Here is a 21,124-nt window from a genome sequence, read left to right as displayed (position 1 = left end):
TTGTTCAAATAAAATTTAGGCAATTCTTTCTACTCAGTAAGCTGGGTAATTGCTATTAGTTTGTACACAAGGGTTATGAACTTGGAGAACTGCAGGTTCATTAAGCATTCAGGGAAATGCTCTAGACTTTTAGAAGCATTTGTGTAGGTTGCATAGGAAAGGTCCTTTTATGTAGCATTGATTTAATAGCTTACATTATATTTTTTACAATAGATATTTTTTTTCTCTTCCCTTAGTATCTTAAATTGCATGTGCTCATTGTTCTGTTTTCTCTTACCTTTGTCAGTTCTTACGCATGTTTCTGATGGGGGAGGACAGAGTGGGTTGCTGCAGATACAGATGAGCTCTGGCTTCGGTGTGGAAGGGCAGGGAATAATAATAGAGTGAGGATGCCATAGACCAAGTGGCAAGAAACTGCAGGAATTGAATGATTTTGTGTAGTTGGAAAGAAAGTGAGTATTTCTGAACGGCAGTGGGATTAAAATCGACAGGATTTGTGTGGGAAGCGAAAAGGAGTTGAAAATGGCACCCAGGTTGTGAGCTTGTGGGACATAAGGTGGTGGCGTTGTTGACAGAGACAGGGAAAGAGGGGGGAAGCAGGGAGGGTTTGGGAAGAAACGTGATTTCAGCTTTTCAGCATAATGTGCTAAGGCTGGTGGCAAATATCCAGAAGGAGATTCTGAACTGCGAATGTGAACAGAAGGGACAAGAGATCTGTGACTCATCCGCACAGAGATGATAATTAAAGCAGCATGATTTTAGGAGGCTGCTGAGCAATAGGGAAGTGGTTGCAGAAAATGGGAGAGTTGAGGACAGAGCTCCCTGGGATTGTTGCAGTCAGAAGGAGGAAGAACAGCCATGACAGGTTCCTCCTGGAGCATCTCAGTGGGAAAAAAAAAAAAGTCAGGGAAAGCATGTACTTTAGACATCCACTTACAAATACAAAATAGGTTTCACACAAATGGCTGTGTGATTTTAAAAATTCATGGCAGCAGCCAAGGATTTCCTCTTCCCCTTTCTCTGCTACAAACATTTTTACTTGTCAGTGTCCGCAAGGCCCACATTTCTTGTATCCAAAATCCTGTTAGACCTCTCAAAATCTAAGACGTAGGAAAGCACCTCAGGAAATCTCTGCCTGTGTCATGCTCTTAATTCGTTGCCTGTTGCCAGAGGAGAATGTTATCTGCTTGCCAGGTTCTATAGCTTTCGGGATATTTAAGAGTTTCTTGTTTCTTGATTTTTGAAGGGAGGTTGGAGGGAAGGGGATTGAACAGAGCTGTATGTCTGCTGATTTGTATTTTATTGTTCTAGTAATTACGCAGACATACCTATAAATCACAGCCTGAGCCGAATTCCCTAATATTATTCAATTTCTAATCGTTGTGCTCTATAGAGTACAGTATTTTGCCATAGCCCATATCATATCTATCAAGCTTATTTTTTTCAAAGCTGTCTTTGTAATCTTGCCATCAAATGTATTATATATATTTTTCATGCATTTTCTAAGTAGTGAAAGGCTAAATTAACTCAACCTATCTTAACCTTGTACCTTTTTGGAAATTATAGACTCCTGTTTTGGTCCAAGAAAAGCAATGAAAGGTAATAATAAGTGAACATACTATGAGAGCTATAAACTTTTGCCTTCTTCATGTGTTGGCAGAGCGCAAGACTTTGTCATGAGTGTTGTTAAGAACTTTTGTGAGAACCTCCAGTGACTACTCCAGCAAACCTCAGTCTTGTGGCTTTCTTGTCATAGCTGAATTGGGCAGAATTCAAACCAAATGAGCCTTTCTAGAGCCAGTGGCATAAATTCCCTACAGCTAGTGACACTTGAACAGGCTTATTATGGGTGCCTGGAAGCCAGCACAACTTATTCTGAAGGGACTTGGAGTTATGATCTGAACATTCTCGGGTTGATTATTTTGTACTGTTGTGAACTAGCAAGACCAACAGACCATCCATTAGAGATATCCTGGTATTAAAGGATTCAGTTACAGTTTTAATCAATTTGACAAGCAAACGTTTTAAAGGATTTAAAGGATGGCTTGGCTTGATTCCAACCTATGGTTACATTGCTCAAGAGAGATTTTATGCCAAAGGTTTGGCAATGCATGAGAGTCTGAACCTTCTTTTAGCAATCATGTAATTCGTTATTTTTGTTACAAATAGATAACTGAAATTATGTAGTTTAGGCCATTTTGCGTGACAGCAATTCTATCAGACATCTGTTTTTAAGCAGTGCATAAAATCTAACTGTTGCCCTCTTAAAACTAGGTATGGAAGATGTGTGGAATTGCTCATGAAAGATGCATTTCCCAGGCAATTTCACTAGCTCTTTTAAAATTGTGTTCCTTAACCTTGCCTACATTTTATCAGCGAAGTGCTGGTAGAAAGAGTGCAGTGTACACAAACACACACATGTAAATTGCCTTCATGTAAATTCAGTTAAACTGCAGTGGAAAACAAAATTTAAAAACAGTGAAGGAGCTTCACGAGGAGCAGCTTCAAAGTTGTCTGGAAAAGGAACACTTGTGGCAAGTTCTGGTTCTTCAAAAGTTGCTCCACTTGACTTCACCTCTGTAGCACCACACAGCCTGCTTCTGAGCAATGCTGCTCATCATACGAATTCACAAAGGACGTTTTGGGGCTAATATGTTAACTGAGAGTCAGGAAATCGCGTTTTTGTTCTTAACAATCGTGTAACCTGCTTCTTTATCAGTTCTGACTAGAAAATTCCTTGCCTTGGAGGAAAAAATAAATTAGGATGAGTAAATATAAATGAGCAACTAAGACATTCTGCTGGACTAGAAAATACAGTGAAAGAAGTCCATGCCCTCTCATGAGCGTTCTGATCTAAGGATTACTAGAAATGCTGAAATGTTGCTGATTCCTTGCTGAAAGAATCAATAAACATATTTCTGCAATTCTCCCTCTTTTATCGCATAACTATTTGTATATATAACTTTTTATTTTCTGAGCTAGCGTAACTTTATTCTGAAGTTAAGTCATGGATTTGACAGGATCTTAAGACTGCCAAGAAGAGTGCAGTACAGCAGCTGCTTAGAATGCGTGGCTAAACCACAAATAATAATAGTAGTAACAATGATGGTATGTTTCAAGATATGCTGGAAGAACCCTGTGAAAAGAAGTGTCTGACAGATAAATGCAATAGGTAATTTGGCAGGTTGCCAACTCGGACTTTTAAACCAGGTCATATATATGCAAAATTAGAAGTGTTTTCTGCTGAATATTATCCTGTAGTTATAGTACTGGAGAACTGCATGAACTTTTTTCTCTATGAGCAGTAGCAGGACTTGGCAGATCTTTTATATCTCAGTACTTCACATCTTGAGTTGAGGTTCAATCAACTTGAATGGCAAAGAAATGGGCTAAAAAATAAGAAAAACTCTGCTGTAATTAGCTGACCTAAAAATAAAATGGAAAAATAAAGCATCATAAACATTGTTCTTGAAAAATGAAGTCCACAAATATTTGTATTTTAGGTATGTTGCCTCATGTGTGAATTGTTCTAGCAGTGTCTAGGGCAGGGTGAGGTGTGTACATTTTGCAGCATTGTCACCAGTCAGGGCTTCCTAATTCACTGCGTTTAAATGTCTTTAGTAATTATGACTTATGACATTATGATAGAATCTATGCAGATAAAACTTGTAATTTTTGTAGAAATAATGCAGAATTGTGGTTATGAAAGTCAAAAGTTCTGGAAGAAGTGATGCCTCACAGTTGCAGTTGAACATAGGTTTTGCTAGTCTTAAACAAAGGTTTTAAATATTATACTAGGTTTGAAAGTACAGAAGAACCCTCCTCTCCCTCATTGTTCTGGTTTGTTCTTGCTTTTCTTACCTTCCTCCCTTACTGCCTTTTTTTTTTTTTTTACCTTATTCTTCTAGCTTTGGACTTCATGTTTCCTCTTTTTGGGATCTTAGCCAAGTTCCAGCTGCCTCCACAAAGGTCACTTTTGCCATTTTTTACACATACAACAGAGCTGGAAAGAGTGACCATGAAAATATGATACTAGTAATTAAGTTGTTCCATAATATGCCCCTTTTATTTATCTTTCTTTGTAGATGATGCTGTCCCATTTTCCTCTCTGAAAGTGCTAATGGCCAATATTTGACTACATCTTCAGGAAGTATAAATTAACACAGAACTGCTTTTGTTGCTTTGTTAGCAATCTGTGTCATTAAGGTTTTAATGCACATTTGAAGATAACCTTGTGCTGTTTCAGCTGAGGTTTTCTTTGATTGGTTGAATGAAGGTTATAATATAGGTTAGCTGTAGTTATACTTTGTCAGTGTATATATGTGTGGAGCTGAGAGAATAAACAGCTAAAAGTAAAATATCTGTATATTTCAGTACAGGGGTAATGACTGTATTGTTTCACTAAGTGAATAGCAAATTGTTAGCTTGTGTAGGAGTAAAGCTTCACTGCAGATTTTTTGTGTGTTCCTTGTTTTCTAAAGTAGAAAAAAGTTGATGTTAAACTTGCATATGATCTGTTTCTTAACTTAATTGCAATGTTTTGATACTGTAGTTAAACAGATATTAAGATCTTTCGAGAGTAAGATATGGGCTTGTATTCCAGGTATATATATGAGATGTTCTCCAGCTGTGGGTGGTATGCTATTAAAAATACAAATTTATGTCTAATTGCATAGTTAGTGACTCTTTTTATATTTCTCAAGTGTTTTAAGTTCTTTTAGTTGAAATGAAAGGGGTATGAAAAAGCAGTAATTGTAAATGGAAAAGCCCCCCTATAATAAGTATTCAGCTTATCGTTCTACCTAAGGGATGTTTGAAGACAATGCACATAGTTATCCTCAGCACTTGCTTAAAGATAAATCACAAAGCAGTGGAGTGACTTCAAAAAATCTAAGGGGAAATAAACTTCACTATGAAAGAAAATAACATGGAGGTTTACTCTAGGAATCATTCAGAATCAGCCTCAGCCCTCATCTCCGTGGATGGCTGCAGGAAGTTAAAATGAGCTTGCTACGATGCAGGGATCAGCTCGGTGACCTTTTCTAGGTTTCTTTGAATCCTACACTTCAGGGCTGCTCAGGGCTGTGCTGGTATGGATCTTTGCATTCCTGCACATTTGCCTAAGTTCATGCTTGAATTATGTTTAGTGGAATGTCATTCATGTGTTGAAAATGTGTATTTTAGAATTGTTTGGGAGTTTTTTGCCTAAGCATTTGCTCTCCTCCAGATTTTCTGTGTTCTGTGGTTTACTGAACTGTTAATTTTTCTCTTGCCTGCTATGTGATGAACTCATTTAGCTATTATTCTTCCCTGGATTTGTAGGGAATTGTGTGTTGAGGAGAGAATTTCAGGATGAGGCCACCTGCTCCTATGCATAGACTGGATACCAGAGAAGTTTTCCACTTGCTTTACTGTCTTCTGTAGACTCAGAAATATTTACATATATATATAAAAAATAAAATAAGCATATTTCTTTAACTTCCTTCATGGTTGTGCAAAGAGTTTCATTTCAAGGATGTAGCAGTGTTTCTCTGTTATACTCCATTTTCTTGATTCTACTATACCTCTGCAGCATTTAAGAATGCAGAACCTTTTTTCCCTTAGTAGTGAGAGTTCTCAAACAGTATCCTCTTTAAGATGAGTGTTTAACTTATAGTAAAATCTTGCTATTACCAATGAAATAATTATGTCTACCTAAAAGCACTTCTTTTTTTTCTTCAATATAAATGTTATAATCCCCTCCTGCTATTTTTGCAAAATGATTCATAAAAAACCATGTAGAACATAGATGTATCCAGATTGAAAATGTTACATGTCCTCCCACATATAACAATGAAATGTGTGTTTTCCTACTAAGATTGCAAATACTTCATTGATGTCTGCATATAATTAAATGTGGTAGATTTTCTTTCTGGCTCTACTTACTGGCAAATGTTTCCTGAATGCCAACAGCTGTTATTAGAAAATGCTCCCTATCAACCTGCTCCTTCTGCATAGGTTGCTTTATATAAAGCTTAAGAACACATTGACTTTTCTTTCCCAAGTAATGCTAGAACCATTTCATGGATTAAAAGTTCATTAAAAGAAGGCGAACCCAGTTGCATATGAGAAGTTGCTTTTCTAATAAAATCAACTAATTTAAAAATTAAACTGAAACCATGAAAATTTTTCACATTTTTCATGTGGGTTATTAGGTAGGATATAAAGCATCTGTTCTAAACAGAGTTTGCTCTAATTACCATAAAACTACAGCATCTTAGAATTCTAAGAGTTATTCCTTCACCAATTTGGTTGTGTTTCATGTGCTTCCAGCATTATTAATTCAATTTCTCTATATATCCACCGAGGTTTTGGCCTGTTAGAAAAACTTCCACAGCCCTCAGCCTCCCATCTGTTAATCTTGCTTATAGAAACTACCTCGCATGCTACGTAAAGTGGCAAAGAATGTGCATGCAGTCCCCAGCAGGCTGTATGGAATAAGATAGTCCAACTCAAGTTTCCTGTGCGTTTTGTATTCCACATTTGTCTTCCCTAACATTGCATGGAGTGTTATAAACAAACAGTGGTTTCCTTTTCTCTTTTTCCTCCTCCCAGTGTTTTCCTCCTCTTCTTTGGCAAGGTGTGCAAACATGTCAGTTCAGCTCGGCTCAGCAGGAATTGTTTAGCTTCATTTTCTTTCCTAGTTACTAAAGAGTACTGCTGGTACATCTGTTTTGTTCAGTCTTACCACTGAAAGTGGGTCATTTTTGTCCATGGCCAGGGACTGCTGTTTGAAGCCACTTGTCTGGCATGCATGTGACTAGCTGGTATACGCGGAAAGGCTGTAAAGGAGGAAGATCAGTATCTGTCTCAAGGAAGGAAGCAACAAGAACTAGTCAAGAGATACAAACATTTACCAGTATTTCCTTTCTGTGGTGGCTTCACATTAAATTTACATGAATCTCTCCATTCTGTTTAAGACTTTGAAATATTTTGTTTCTTCTTTAATTCTTTTTCAATTAAGTTTAATTCTTTTCAAGAACAAATCTAGGAAGGGTGGATGACTGGATCAATTTAACCTTCCTTTTCTGCTTTACTCTTTCAGGACTGCACAGTATATGAAACAGAGAATAAAATTCTTCATGTGGTGAGTAGTGTTTGGATTTCTATTAATAAATATATTTGTATAGACTACATAGAATTACAGACCTGTGTGTTTCATGCTTTTTCTGCAGTGCCAGTGTGATAATGAACTAGTCTGGGTATGACTGAGTGAATGTCATGTATGGAACTAGTGGTGAATAAGTAGTGATTTTATGGAAGCTGAGCTTGGCATATGAGGGGCCAGGAACTTTGCAAGGGCTTGTGTGTGTTTGGCTCAGATCCGTCTGTTATTTGTGAACCACGGTCAGAAGAATGATTTTGAAAAATAGCATCTTTTTTTTTTTTTTTCCGGGACAGCTGCTTGCTAGGCTTCTATGAAATCATATATATTTATGTAAGTGATATAGTCTCATTTATACAGCTTTATTCCTCATAGGAGAATGGACCTAGCCTAGTGATAGGAAAATTAAAGCAATTCTTTCCTTTTTAACTCTCAGCATAAATACAACTCTCTGTTTCCAGAATCTGTAGCGCTATTGGTAATAAACAAAGCCTACGAAAGTCATCAGGGCATCAGAAATCAGAACGCAGAGTGAGTTTGAAAGGCTGGTACTTGGTGGATGGAGAATAAAAAGCTTGAGTAAACTTTGCACCTAAGTTTTAGATATTAAATTATGTTTCATGTTGTTGCTGTAGTTTAGTGAGTATTAAGTTAACCCAGAGCTTGTTTCTGGAAGTTAGATACAAAGATACTCTTCTTAAGAATGCGTAATGGATTGGTTTAGTTTATTCACTGTATTTCTCATTTAAGTGTGGTGTAATATTTTCTGGTTCTTATTACAAAAGTTTAATGAAGAAAGTACTGCATTTCTTTGTCTGAAAAGGTGGGCATCCCAGTAAACGTTGCTGTACTTTTTTTTTTTCTCCTTTTCAGTGCTCCCATATCAAATGCTTGGCAAGCTGAATTCTATAAGCTTTTGATGCTTTGATTTCACAGTGACGTGGAATGAAACATCTCCTTGTATTCTCAAGTTTCACTGACACTTTTCCCTGTGGGACACAAAGAATTAGCCATTTTAGTGAGGCTGACATCATCATCATCTTTGCTAGGCTGATCTTTACAAGTATTTAAGTCATTAAGTTTTTAATTGCATAATCTTGGCAAAAGTGCTGTTAAGCTTGAAATTGTTGTGTTCAATGCATGTTTGTTTTCTGATGGAAGAATCAAGAGTTCTGAGTTCTGCTATCTACAGTATATGTATCTTTTATAAATTAATAAAAAGGATTGGGAAGGGAGCTGGCAGTGTTTAGAGCTACTGAAGTATCCATTAATATAATCTTCAACAGAAAATTTTGAGGAAACTGGAAGGGATTCTTTTAAGATATGTGACTGCACAAATTTAAGGCAGGTTTCAAAAGTTATCTTACAACATTCAGACTCACATAGACTTATTTCTTTAATCCACAGTAACTTTATTGTGGTGACAGGTGTATGTATTATTATGTATGTATTATTATGGAGAGCTTAATTAGCTTCCACGATTAGTGCTCAAGCTTGCAAGGAAACAGAACAGAGCACTGAATGTTTTACTGAAGCCTGGGATTAAAATGACTATATGTATTACACTTCACCTGGATCATTTCTGACCATGCTGTATTTTAGCTGATGGATGGGATTTCATGGGGCAAAAGCTGACCAAAGGCAGTCAAGGAAAGAGGTAAATCTGCGATTGAATAATTAAAATACAGGATTTTAAATCATATTTGAATTTGAAAGAGAATATTTTACACGTGCAGCTGAAAAGTTTGATGATAGAATTGGAATTGAAAGCAGAGTACCCTCTAACTGCATTCCTTGGAAGAAAGAAAAAGGTGTTGTAGCTTTAGCCCATTAGACAATCCAGGGAGGAGCAATCTAACAGGTTGATTAAAAAAATAAGGGCAAAGCCTGCTTATGTCAAGATCTTGAGAAGTGCGTGATATTTTTATGCCAGTGTCAAAGAAGAGACATGTTAGATACCTAATGAGATAATATTTGAATGCAGAAACTAGGTTAAAGATGTTCTAGAGGGGGATTAAGAATTTAAATCTCCTGTGACAGACTGTGCATCCAGTAAATTTAGAGGTGAATGTTAAAAGGAAGATTCTCTGATATAAAGAGAAGAGTAGTTAATTTGGTAAAGGTGTAGAAAGAATCTTGAATGAGAAATGCTAGGAGAAAGATTGGGAAGAGAGAATATTATATGGAGAGAAAGTGAATTCTCTCTTCTCAAAGTCAAAGACCAAGCTATTGCAAGTCCACTTTCTGAGTACATTTCCCATCTGCAAAGTGTGCAAATTCCTGAAAGTAACAGAAATGGTGTCTGGCCAGCATCACATACAACTGCCTTTGAATGAGTAGATACCAATGTATAGCTGTGTTTGCTGGAATGTTTTAGAAAAGAAATTGAATTCGAAACCATGGGCTCATCTCATATGATTTTACTACCACGTTCTCTTCCAGACACAATGAAACAAGGTTCCTCACAAAAGCGAAAGGCAATGACTTAACAACTAGCCAGCAATTCATGCAGTTAGCCTAAGGAAATCCTTGTTACAGGATATTGTTCCCACTAAAGATTGAAGTCAGATTTTAAGAAATCCTTCTTACATAAGTAAAAAAGAACTACAACTGCAGAAATTAAAATTAAGTTTCAGTTATGTACTCTTATTCTTTAGGACACGTAGAAATTTACCACCTTAGGAGCACATCATTGGATCAAAGTAGCTGATTCTTAGCTGTGTTACCTATTGGTGGTCCAGTGCTTTACTTCAGTTTGAACCTGTGTTTTAGGTTAAACATCTCCATTGTTCACATAGCTCAAAGTGTTATTTTGGACTTGTGTACAATGATTCAGGGGCTTGAGGTCTGTAAGATGCACACATCTCCTGTGGGGATGCTGCCCACTCCCCCTGGAGTGAGCCTACACCTCTCCTATGAGGAAAGGCTGACAGAGTTGGGGTTGTTCAGCCTGGAGAAGTCTCTGGGGAGACCTTTCTGTGGCCTTTCAGTAATGCAAAAGGGGCCTGTAAGAAAGATGGTGAGAGACTTTTGAGCAGGATCTCTTGCGATAGGACAAGGAGTAATGGTTTTAAACTAAAAGAGGGAAGATTCAGGCTGGATATGAGGAATAAATGTTTTACAATGTGGGTGGTAAAATGTTGGAGCAGGCTGCTCAGAGAGGTAGTGAATACGCCACCCATGGAGACATTCAAGGCCAGGGTGGACGTGGTTCTGGGCAACCTGACCTAGTTTGAAGATGTCTCTGCTTATTATAGATGGGTGGACCAAATGACCTTTAGAAGTTCTTTCCAACTCAAATCATTCTATGATTCTATACTTTGTGTCAAATCGGGGGGAAAGAGTGTGCGTGGGCACAGGCGGGGAATGTGAGACCACTCTGCTGCTCTTGAAGTGCATACATGGATATCTCCAAAGTTAACTCGTCACTAAGTCTTCATGCTTTCCTCTAAATAAATGCGGAGAAGGCAGTATCCCTTATCAAAGGCAAGATCCTCATTTAAATAATGGACTGTTTTGCTTTAATCAGTAAGGGCCAGAAAATAGTTAATGTGCTCATATTCTAATGGCAGTAATTTGTTTTGAAAAGCAAATGAATGCCCTCTTTCTTTCAGAGATGGCAGTGTGGATGTTCATGTGGAGAGACTGCTGAATCGCCTTGTCCATAGATAGTATATTTTTACGTCAATAAACTTCTTCAGATGTTAGCTTTTTTAGATATCACAGATATAGTTAAGAAATAGTATTCTGTGGAGACAGAACTGTAGAGCTTCAGTTTGTCTTCAAGAAATAAATGTCTTTCTTTGCTCTGGGCAATTTGAGTTTCAAATGTTATATAAAAGCGTTTTGAGTGTCACAATATTAGATGAAGTAGTAAACTAATCTGTGTTCAACTAAACACATAAAATTTATCTAAAGGAAAAAGGTCTTATGGAAAACTTATGAAGTTTTAAGAAGAAATTGCCTACTTCAACTTGTTTATTTTTTCTATATGTGGCTGTAAAATCTGTCTGGGAAAAAGTGTCTTTTCTATAATTTTCTGCCCTAGAATTGAAGGTGTGTTGAACCTATTTTAAAGACAACTATAGGTCTTAAAGTTTTGTTGCCTTTTTTTTTTCCTGTTAATTCATTCACAGAAACACTTGGTTTCTGTGGAATAAGAAGCATAAATCCACACAGGAATAATGTGTTGGTATTTGCTTATTAAAATGTTAATGCTTCTGAAATATTCAGGAACACAGGGAAATGCTTCATATTTCTACCACTTCATTTCTCAGTATGTTTTCTCCAGCTTACCTTTTGCTCAGTAAGCGGTGCAATAAATAAATAATTAAATTATAATAGTTGTAATAACTTATATAGATAGAAACTAATATAGATAGAAAGTAAATATCACCAGAAAATAACCAGCAGAAGTTGATGGCAATAGAAAATGCTAACTTAAGAAGAACAGATTTTTAAATACAGTGGGCCTAAATATGAAAAGATAAGCCATAGGTGTGGTGTTTGCTTCAAAACTGGAGACTAGTGTGCTCTTGCTAGTTTGTATTTAGAATCCTGATACTGATTAACTTGAGATGATAAAACATATGGAAAACTGATCAGCTTAAAAAAAGGTGTCAGTTCTGATTATTTGGGGAGTTATAAGTTAATAGTTGCAAAACTCTGAATAGACCTGTAAAATCTTTGAGGAATAATTCATTGATTCCATCCAGCTGTTCAAGGCTATATATGATGGAAATTTCTAGTTCAAATTAATCCATGTGAAGCAGGAGAGTATTAAAGTAAGAGCAAAGCAAGGGCTAATTATAGAAGCCAGGCATCAGTCAGATGAATAATAAGTTTTAACTGAGTTTTCTTTTTAGTTTAATTCTATAAAAAGAATGTTTTCATAAGGAATTTCATTTTATTAAAATTACACTATTTTTACCTGAAAAAAAAGTCACTATTTTATTGAGTTGGAAAACTGTAGAAAGTAGAACTGCAGAGTGAAGTTAATATCCAGGAGTTTTTGAAAAACAAATGAGCTATTTAAAATAAAAAAGAGTTACTAAACTGAAAAAGAAAGAAAAAGTAATGGATCAGAATGTTGGGTTTTTTTCTAAGAGCCTTAAGAAACCACAGTTATGATAATTCACTTCTGCCTACTGTATTTGAATATTTGTTATAGAACTGTAATTGACAAAAAATGCATTGTTAAAGACATAATTTCTATAGTCTTATTAAAGAAAAAGAAAAGAAAAAGTAAACACCTTTTCCTTTGAATAGTCTGTATCTTGAATAATTGGGCCCAGCAAACTTCACTGTAATAGAAGCCTCTCTTTTTGCATCTAAAATAAGATTTAATTCACTGTTTAAACTCCATGTGTATACAAATGCAAATCCAGGTCTAATTGGCTCTAAAAGTGCTGGAGTTCCGGATGTATTCCCTATGGTACAACAAATGTTTTGGACTAAAATTAATTTAATAATAATTATTTGGTTTCGCTTAAGCTGAGTAGTTCGACTTCATCCTGAAGCTCATGTAGCAAGTTGCTTTGTCTTGTACAGTTCTAACTAACTGAGGTTTTGGCTTTGCTTTTTTTTTTTTTCTTTTTCCTTTTCCCAAGCAGATTAAAGTTAACATTGCCAAGACATTTTTTTCTTACTTTTAGCCTAGAATGCCCACGTCTTATTGGCATCCTGTCCCTCATTCAAATGACATGGGTAAGAGAGTTGATAGGGCAGGCTGGTGCTTTTCTTGTGCTCAGCCCTGGAAATATGTTTGAGCCAGGATGCTTCAGTATAGAATCATAGAATCATAGGATAGTTAGGGTTGGAAAGGACCTTGAGATCATCTAGTTCCAACCCCCCTGCCATGGGCAGGGACGCCTCACACTAAACCATGTCACCCAAGGCTCTGTCCAACCTGGCCTTGAACACTGCCAGGGATGGAGCATTCACAACTTCCAGGTGCAACCCATTCCACTGCCTCACCACCCTAACAGTAAAGAACTTCTTCCTTATATCCAATCTAAACTTCCCTTGTTTAAGTTTTAACCCGTTACACCTTGTCCTGTCACTACAGTCCCTAATGAAGAGTCCCTCCCCAGCATCCTTATAAGCCCCCTTCAGATACTGGAAGGCTGCTATGAGGTCTCCACGCAGCCTTCTCTTCTCCAGGCTCAACAGCCCCAACTTTCTCAGCCTCTCTTCATATGGGAGGTGCTCCAGTCCCCTGATCATCCTCGTGGCCCTCCTCTGCACTTGTTCCAACAGTTCCATGTCCTTTTTATATTGAGGACACCAGAACTGCACACAATACTCCAAGTGAGGTCTCAGGAGAGCAGAGTAGAGGGGCAGGATCACCTCCTTCGACCCGCTGGTCATGCTCCTTTTGATGCAGCCCAGGATACGGTTGGCTTTCTGGGCTGCGAGCACACACTTGGCATGATGGGTTAAAGCTTGGTCACTAACCTGGGTAAAATTAAGGACCTGGGTAAAATTAAGGAGCAAATACAAATCTGTTTGCTTGACCAGAAATGCTTGGTGATCCTAGAGCTCCCTGAATTGAACAGATAACAGATGAACAATTTGATGAAAGGCCACGGTGAAGTCTCTGAAGCTAGCCATGACACCTAAGTACTTCCACTGTGCTGCAGAGGACAGTCATTTTCCCAACACAAATTGAAGTAGCCACAGATAATCAGAACAGGTGCAATTCTAATTTAGTCATTTCTAGGTCCTTATCCTCCTGGCTGAAAGAAGAAGCAATTGTGGAAAATCTATTAAAAATTGGTACACTATATCCCAAAAGTAGAGGTACAAACTAAGTATTATCTTTCATTCTTCATGCTCTGGAGCATAAATTAGTTGTCTGCTGAATAGAAAAAAAAAATGTTTCCCCTTGATTTTCTACCAAACAACTAGATGCTGTGTAGTGACGTTTTTCATCCTCCCATGAATCATTTAGCTTTGCATCTAAAGACTGTGGTGTAGCTTCAATCTGCAATTGTAAGTTTGTCACTGAACACAGAGGAGAATTTGGTAATAAAGTGCAGGGAAGAGTTACTGCAAAAGAGAACTGAAGTCATCGCTGTAAGGCTGATAGTGAGAATAGGGACAGTATGACAAAAGGAGAAAATGTAATCTGTTAATTTCTCTCAGTTAACCTCTTATACCTTGCTTTTTTTTCGTTTGATCTGGCCAAATCCTTTTCCTTTGTTTAGATAGCTTGCACACTGAAAAGCTGAGTGGAGCTTGAGAAAGGCTGGGCATTTTTAATGCCTCCTGATTTTTGTAGGAGCAATTGGATGCTCATCTTCCTGTGAGTTGTACTGTAGCTAGTACTGAATTGCAGCAGGGACTCAACAGTTACAAAAGATGAAGGATCATGATCTCATTCGCAATGTGTTCATAAACAGAAGCGTAGATTTACAAAGTAACGAGATGTAGCTACCATATGAGACAAAAGGTGAGTTGTACTGTCATCTTATTTAGTGAAACTAAAATACATGTCTACACTACAGTTTGTACTGAATTGTTATGCTGAGAAATAATGCAGTCATAAATAGGAGCAAAATGAGTAGCAAATGTGCACTTTTTGTGTGCTTTTCTTACACTCAATTGAGTGGCCACTATTACGCGAGTCCATTAATTTCCATCAAACAAAACAATAATTTTAAAACTTTTTACTAATAATAACAATATAATAATAAGCCCTCCTGTATTTCTTGCACCTACATAACTTGTAAAATTGGCTTGCATCTGCCAAGGTGAAAGCTCCAGTGAAATTTGGGGAGCTTAGGGAAAACTTATTCAAGCTAGAAGTAGCATCAAACATAACTTTAGATTTAGGCAGGTTTGTTGCTTGAATGCATATGGAATGAATCTGATGAGCCACAGTGTGAACTGTTTAAGAAGAGGAGCATAGTTCTCTATGGGAACTTTCTGAATTCAGCATGTTGCCACCATTAAATTAACATTGTTCCTGTGCCATGTGGCAGCATCTTTGCCATGGAAGTTCCTGATCCACTGAATAGGTCCAAGGTCTTTTTCCATAAAGAAGCCTAATGGAGAGGAAGCCTGCTCCTGATGAAAAGGCTGTTTTTTCTGTATGCTGACTTATTCTGATTGGTATATTAAAAAGCCTTGGCCAGTGAAGTCAACAACAGTAATCTGGGCAGGAACTGCACAGTAACTACATTCAGAACCACTGGTTAAACTTTGTTGTAAATTGACACAGCTGTACCCTGTGAATGTGCCCCAGAACCATCCAAGCTCTGATATCTTCCTGGAGCTGAATTTACCTCCTCCTCCTTCTCCCATCCTACACAGATACACACAACAAAACCAACCCAAAAACTGTGAATAAGATGTTTCTGAGAGTAAAGGCAAGGAAAAATGCATTATCTTTTCTGTGTCAGCCTCTGGACATGTTTCCAGTGAGACCCTGTGTACTCTGTCTTTCGAAAGGGGAGAGGATACCTGCTATATGATGGTGGGCTTCTTGCTGTCCTGTCTCTGCTTAAGCTCAGAAAATGAAAATTCATGAAAATTTGCCTTTCACACAACCCCAACAGACACTTGATCCTACTTACAATCCAACTCTTTAACTAAGGAGTATTTAACTAAAATTATTTAAATGTATAACAGTTAAGGGAAGTTATAAGATTCTGTAAGTATTCTAACACAAACAAGCTTCTGTTAGATATTTTCTTGTAGCGGCTGGTTTTGGAAAGGTCATAGAATTTGAAACCTCAGTCTGAAAGAGCATCCTCTCATTGCAGGATTTTTTCTGGAGACTTTGCTGTGGCTCATTTATTGTGCTTAGAATGGGCATGATATTGTGCTGTTGGACGGCAGTATGAATATCTAAGATGGAAATAAAACCACAAGACCCTAAAGACAATAATCTTATAGAAATGCATAGGAGCATATGGCCGGTTTTTTTATTGTAGTAACTTGGCATCCAGTATTCCCAGAGTTCCTCTAGGGAATATTCACACTACTTTTTTTTTAAGATTGCAACCAGTATAACCATTCTGGAATGCTGATCTCCATAGGCTTACTGTTTTAGACTGTCTGTACCCCTCTCTTGAAGAAGCAGAGGGAGAGCAGCTGCTCTAAGGAGCTATTTAATGCATCTCAGTTTAGGCTTCTCTTCCATGCCACATCCTAGACTTGCCTCACTCCTTTCCCCATCATCTGTCAAGGCAGCCAAGGACTTTTTTTTTTTATTGAGGAGCTACGTCTGTGAACTTGAAATGGCATACCTTGTGTTAGGTGATAGGAACGCTCCTTTTCTGTGTGTTTTGGCATCTCTCTGCAACGTAACAGTTGGGAATAGGAGGAAAAAAATCATACATTAATTCATTGTAAAGCGAAGTTCCTCTGAAACTGCCAAGGACCCCATAAATTTAGTAGTTTTAGAAGAGATAAATAGGAAGTATGTATGGGTGAATACAAACCTAAAGATACATGAAAAATTCAGGTTTCATCATCAAAGAATAATTTATACTTTAGATCTCTTTAGTATGCATGTGGAGAACTGAATGTTCTGTAATTTTCTAAAAGTAGTTTTTCAATAATTGTCAGTGCAGTAACAAGATACATGAAAATCAGGAGTAGTCAGCATGGATTCAGCTTAACCAGCCTGACTGCCTTCTACGATGGTTCAACTGGCTGGATAGATGAGGGGAGAGCAGTGGATGTTGCCTACCTGGACTTCAGCAAGGCTTTCAACACCATCTCCCATGACATCCTCATAGGCAAGCTCAGGAACTGTGGGCTGGACAAGTGCATGGTGAGGTGGATTGAGAGCTGCCGAATGGCAGGTCTCAAGGGTTGTGATCAGTGGCACAGATTCTAATTGGCAACCTGTAACTAGTGGTGTTCCCTAAGGGCCAGTACTGGGTCCAGTATTGACTTGCTCATCAGTGACTTCTGTGAGGGGATAGAGGGACTTCTCAGCAAGTTTGCTGATGATACAAAGCTGTGAGGAGTGGCTGCCCCCCAGAGAGCTGTGCTGTCATTCAGGGGGATCTGAACAGGCTGCAGGGGTGAGCAGAGAAGAACCTTTCGAAATTCAACAAAGGCAAGTGCAGGATCCTGCACCCAGGGAGGAGTAACCCACAACAGGCTGGGGGGTGAGCTGCTGGAAAGTAGCTCTCGGGAGAGCAACCTGGGGGTTCTGGTGGACAACAACTTGTCCATGAGCCAGCAGCAATGTGCCCTTGTGGCCAGGAAGGCCAGTGGTGTCCTTAGGAAGAGAACTGCCCAGCAGGTCAAGGGAGGTAATACTCCCTCTATACTCAGCCATGGTAAGGCCTCACCTTGAATACTGGGTCCCATCCTGGGCTTCTCAGTAGAAGAGAGACGTGGAGCTCCTGCAGCAAGTCCAGTGAAGGGCTACCAGATGACTCAGGGTCTGGAGCATCTCTCATATGAGGAAAGGCTGAGGGAGCTGGGCCTGTTCAGCCTGGAGCAGAGAAGACTCAGGGGGGATCTGATCAATGTGTGTAAGTATCTGAAGGGAGGGTGTCAAAGGACAGGGTCAGACCCTTCTCAGTGGTGCCAGACAGTGGGACAAGAGGCAACAGGCATGAACTAAAACACAGGAAGTTCCACCTGAACATGAGGAAGAACTTCTTTACTGTGAGAGTGACTGAGCATTGGAATAGGTTGCACAGGGAGGTTGTGGGGTCTCCTTCCCTGGAGATATTCAAGAGCAGTCTGGACCCAATCCTAAGCAAGCTGCTCTAGCTGCTTGAGCTGCTAGAGCAGGACTAGATGACCTCCAGTGGTTCCTTCCAGCCTCAACCATTCTGTGATTCTGTGAAAATACAAATAGCATGCCAGCATTGTATCTAAAAACACACACACACAAAAAAAAATCTAAGCTTTCATTTTTATTATGGAATTTTATATAATTTTTTCCTTTTAAAATGTCAGGTCAGAGCAATTTTCATGTATTCAAAAAGCCATAAAAGCTGAATTTTGCAATAAAGTTTACTTTTTCACTTCTTCCTAATTCAGATAAAGTACAAATCATTCTTAACCCCCTTTTATATATTCCCTGACTTCCTTTTTTCAGTAATGATCCTGCATCATGAAATACAGCTAAAGCAGAAGGGGTGGTGTGTGTATGTGTGTGTCTATGCTTGAAGGTAATATTATCTCTGAACAAAGGTCATGTTGGTAACATAAGTTTTGTTATATTTTGGTATATTTTCCATTTGCTTCTGAATCTGTTTATTCATTTTGAAACAGTATAATTTAGTAAAGTAAGCCATTGATATGCACAGCTAAATTTCTAACTGTAAATAATTTAAAGAGGAGAAAATAAAAATTACCAGTGTAATGTTCTGTAACAGGATTAAGATTTCACTGTCACTGGATTTTTTTTTTTTTTTTTACTTTTATCAGGTATTTTTTTACTTTCTTTTTACATAAAATATTTGTAGTTTGACATTTGGAATGACAATGTTAATTTGGCAAGGAGTTTATATCCAGCTTTATATTATTTTTCTGTAGCATTGTTGTAGGAATTTTTTCTTTCAGAAGTATGCTTTGCAATCTTTAACAAGTGGTTAATGCAGCATTTGTGTGCAGTTGTGTTTCAGTCATTTGAGGAGACTGGTTTGCTTTCATCTTTTGAATTTGAGAGCAGTTAAGCTGGTTCTTAATTGGTTTTGGAGGTACCCACAGTTATGGGACCAGAAAAATGTTCTAATCCCTGAATTTCCTGACAAAACACACCTTTGGAAACCTGAACCGAGAAAGCAGTTTTAGTTGCTGAAAGGGGACTTTACAGAGAACACTGAACCTCTCAAAAATCACCTGCTTAGTGACATATGAGATAATGATAGCAAAAAAATCACAGCTTCATTGCCTCTGAGAAGAGAGTGTTCAGGGAGTGAGAGATGAGGAGATACACAGAACCTGTTTGACAGTCCCATCCTTTTTAGAAACTTTTTATTTCTATCTTGCTGTGAAGAGGCTGCCAAGGATAACAGGTTTAAGAATTATCCCATAGTGAAGTGGTTATTTGTTGTAATCTTCATACCTGCAATAGTAAATCATGGTTGGCAGCAGTAGAATGTGAGAAACTCAGTCCAAAGTCAGTTAGCTAATTTTATTAGTATAGAATAAACTTCAGAGTTAATGAGAGTTACCTGTCATTGTTAAGAGCTTGATTTTGGTCTGTGCTGAACATTTGCATGGTCAACGGAAATTAGAGGGGTTTTGGGGCACTTAATGTCTTTGTGAAAGGTGTGTGCAGAGAGCAGGGTTGGAGCTTACCACACACTCCGTGCATGCCTGAGCAGAGCTCAGATGCAGGGCATCTAACACTGAGAGCACGAGGGAGCAGCTCAGGCAGTCCTTTTTTCTCTGTGTTTATTCTTCCCTGGTCTGATGCTGCATCTGTTAGGGTCATCACAGAGAAGTGATTTTGTATGGTTCTGTTGTCTGAGGCCTTTCCCCCTCTTCCTTCATCTCCTCTGCCTTGTAGATTCAGCAATGTGATTTAGCATGTACTTTAAAAATGCAGTGGTTTAAGTTGTAGGTTGATATGTGAGTAGTTAGCAGTGGTATGCTTATTGTGACTTTTTTTTCTTTCCTAGTGTAAAACTCTCTCTGGCGTCTGTGATCACATTATCTCACTCTCCTCTGATCCGCTGGTTTCCCAGTCTGCCCACCTTGAAGTGATCCAGCTTACAAACATCAAGCCAAGTGAAGGGCTGGTAAGAAGTACGCAGTTAATCAAACCCATCACCCAGGATGAGAATAAGTTTCATATATGGAAAACAGTAGGAGATTTTAACCTTTTCTATTTCGAAGTCTGAAAATGGTTTGAAAATAGTTTCTCATGCTAGTTCCGTTTCTCATGCAGCTGGGCTAACAGGGAAGTATTTTGTAAGGCTGACCAATATATGCAAAGAGTTTAGAGAACAGGGAGAAATGAGCGAGAAGTTCTTGCCATTTATACCAGCTTCTGAAAAATTGTTCAGATTGTTCTAGGATGTTGAAGTCTGAAGGGATTTAAATTACTAAAATGAACTCAACCAAGAAGTTTGCGTGGGCTTATACACAAAAGCTGTCAAATTCTGGAATATGCTTCATAGTATCTCTGAGATATAATGCTATTTTATAAGTTATTCAAGCGCTCTACAGCACTGCTGAGAAATAGCTTATTGAATTTATTGCAAGAACTCTGCATGCTTAATCAGGTGCTTGTAAAGGCTCAGTGCAGTGCAGCCATCCTGTGTTTGATGTTCAAGAGTTGACCACTGACCTTTTGTTTACTTAAGTATCCAACACCCACTGCATGGAAAAAACCAACACTGGTGAAAATTACAGCAGTACGACTTTACATCACTAATAATATCTCTTCCCACAATCCTTGGAGGTAGTAAAAGGTGATCAGAGTACAGTTAATAATTTTTTGCCTAATTAAATAACTTTTTCAAGTTCTGTCCAAGTTTATTCTCATTGTATTTTCTTGAATAAGGATTACTGCTGTACTCTTTGCAGCAGGTTTTTGAAGTTGTTTGGATGGTATTGTTTTGAAGAGCATTTTGGATTGTAGGTTGGTTGTTGTTGGGTTTTGGCATTTGGTTTGGATTTTTTACAAATTTGGCATGCCAAGTTATCTAGAGCAATTATACACTAGATTAATTATCCATTCTTTTTGGAAAATCACAATTAAAGTATAAGAACCCCCAAATGTATAGGTGAGTAAATATTGCCCCATCCTTTGCTTTAGTCTGCTTTTTGGTTTTGTTTTCCCATCCCCCACTGGCTTTCTTTTGATCTCTGAATCCATTTCAAACTAGTCCTCCAGGATTTCAGCTTTGCATGGATTCTCTCCTCCCTCTTTCCTATAATTTCAACTCCTTTTCACCAGCTCACTGCAACTTTTTGAAATCGTGTCTTTTACTGTAATGAAGAGATCTGCTTCTCCCTCTCTTGATCACCTTTTCTCGAGTTTTGTCCATT

At 38.1% G+C, this 21,124-nt stretch overlaps 1 protein-coding gene across 4 annotated transcripts in view; it reads left to right on the top strand.

The window, feature by feature from the left end:
* The window catches only part of CNKSR2 (connector enhancer of kinase suppressor of Ras 2), a gene marked incomplete at both ends in the record, with an annotated part of 218,763 nt that overhangs the window by 70,475 nt on the left and 127,164 nt on the right, over window positions 1–21,124 (top strand). For all 4 annotated transcript variants that reach the window (XM_080614176.1, XM_080614175.1, XM_080614174.1 and 1 more), the window contains 2 exons: window positions 7,085–7,126; window positions 19,750–19,869. In XM_080614176.1, coding sequence (XP_080470302.1) covers window positions 7,085–7,126; window positions 19,750–19,869 — 162 coding nt within the window. The remainder of the gene's footprint in view (window positions 1–7,084; window positions 7,127–19,749; window positions 19,870–21,124) is intronic.

Source organism: Psittacula echo, assembly GCF_963264785.1.
Source record: "Psittacula echo genome assembly, chromosome: 3".
NCBI lineage: Eukaryota > Metazoa > Chordata > Aves > Psittaciformes > Psittacidae > Psittacula > Psittacula echo.
Note: the sequence above shows the minus strand (reverse complement) of the source record. Positions and strands in the feature narration are given on the sequence as shown.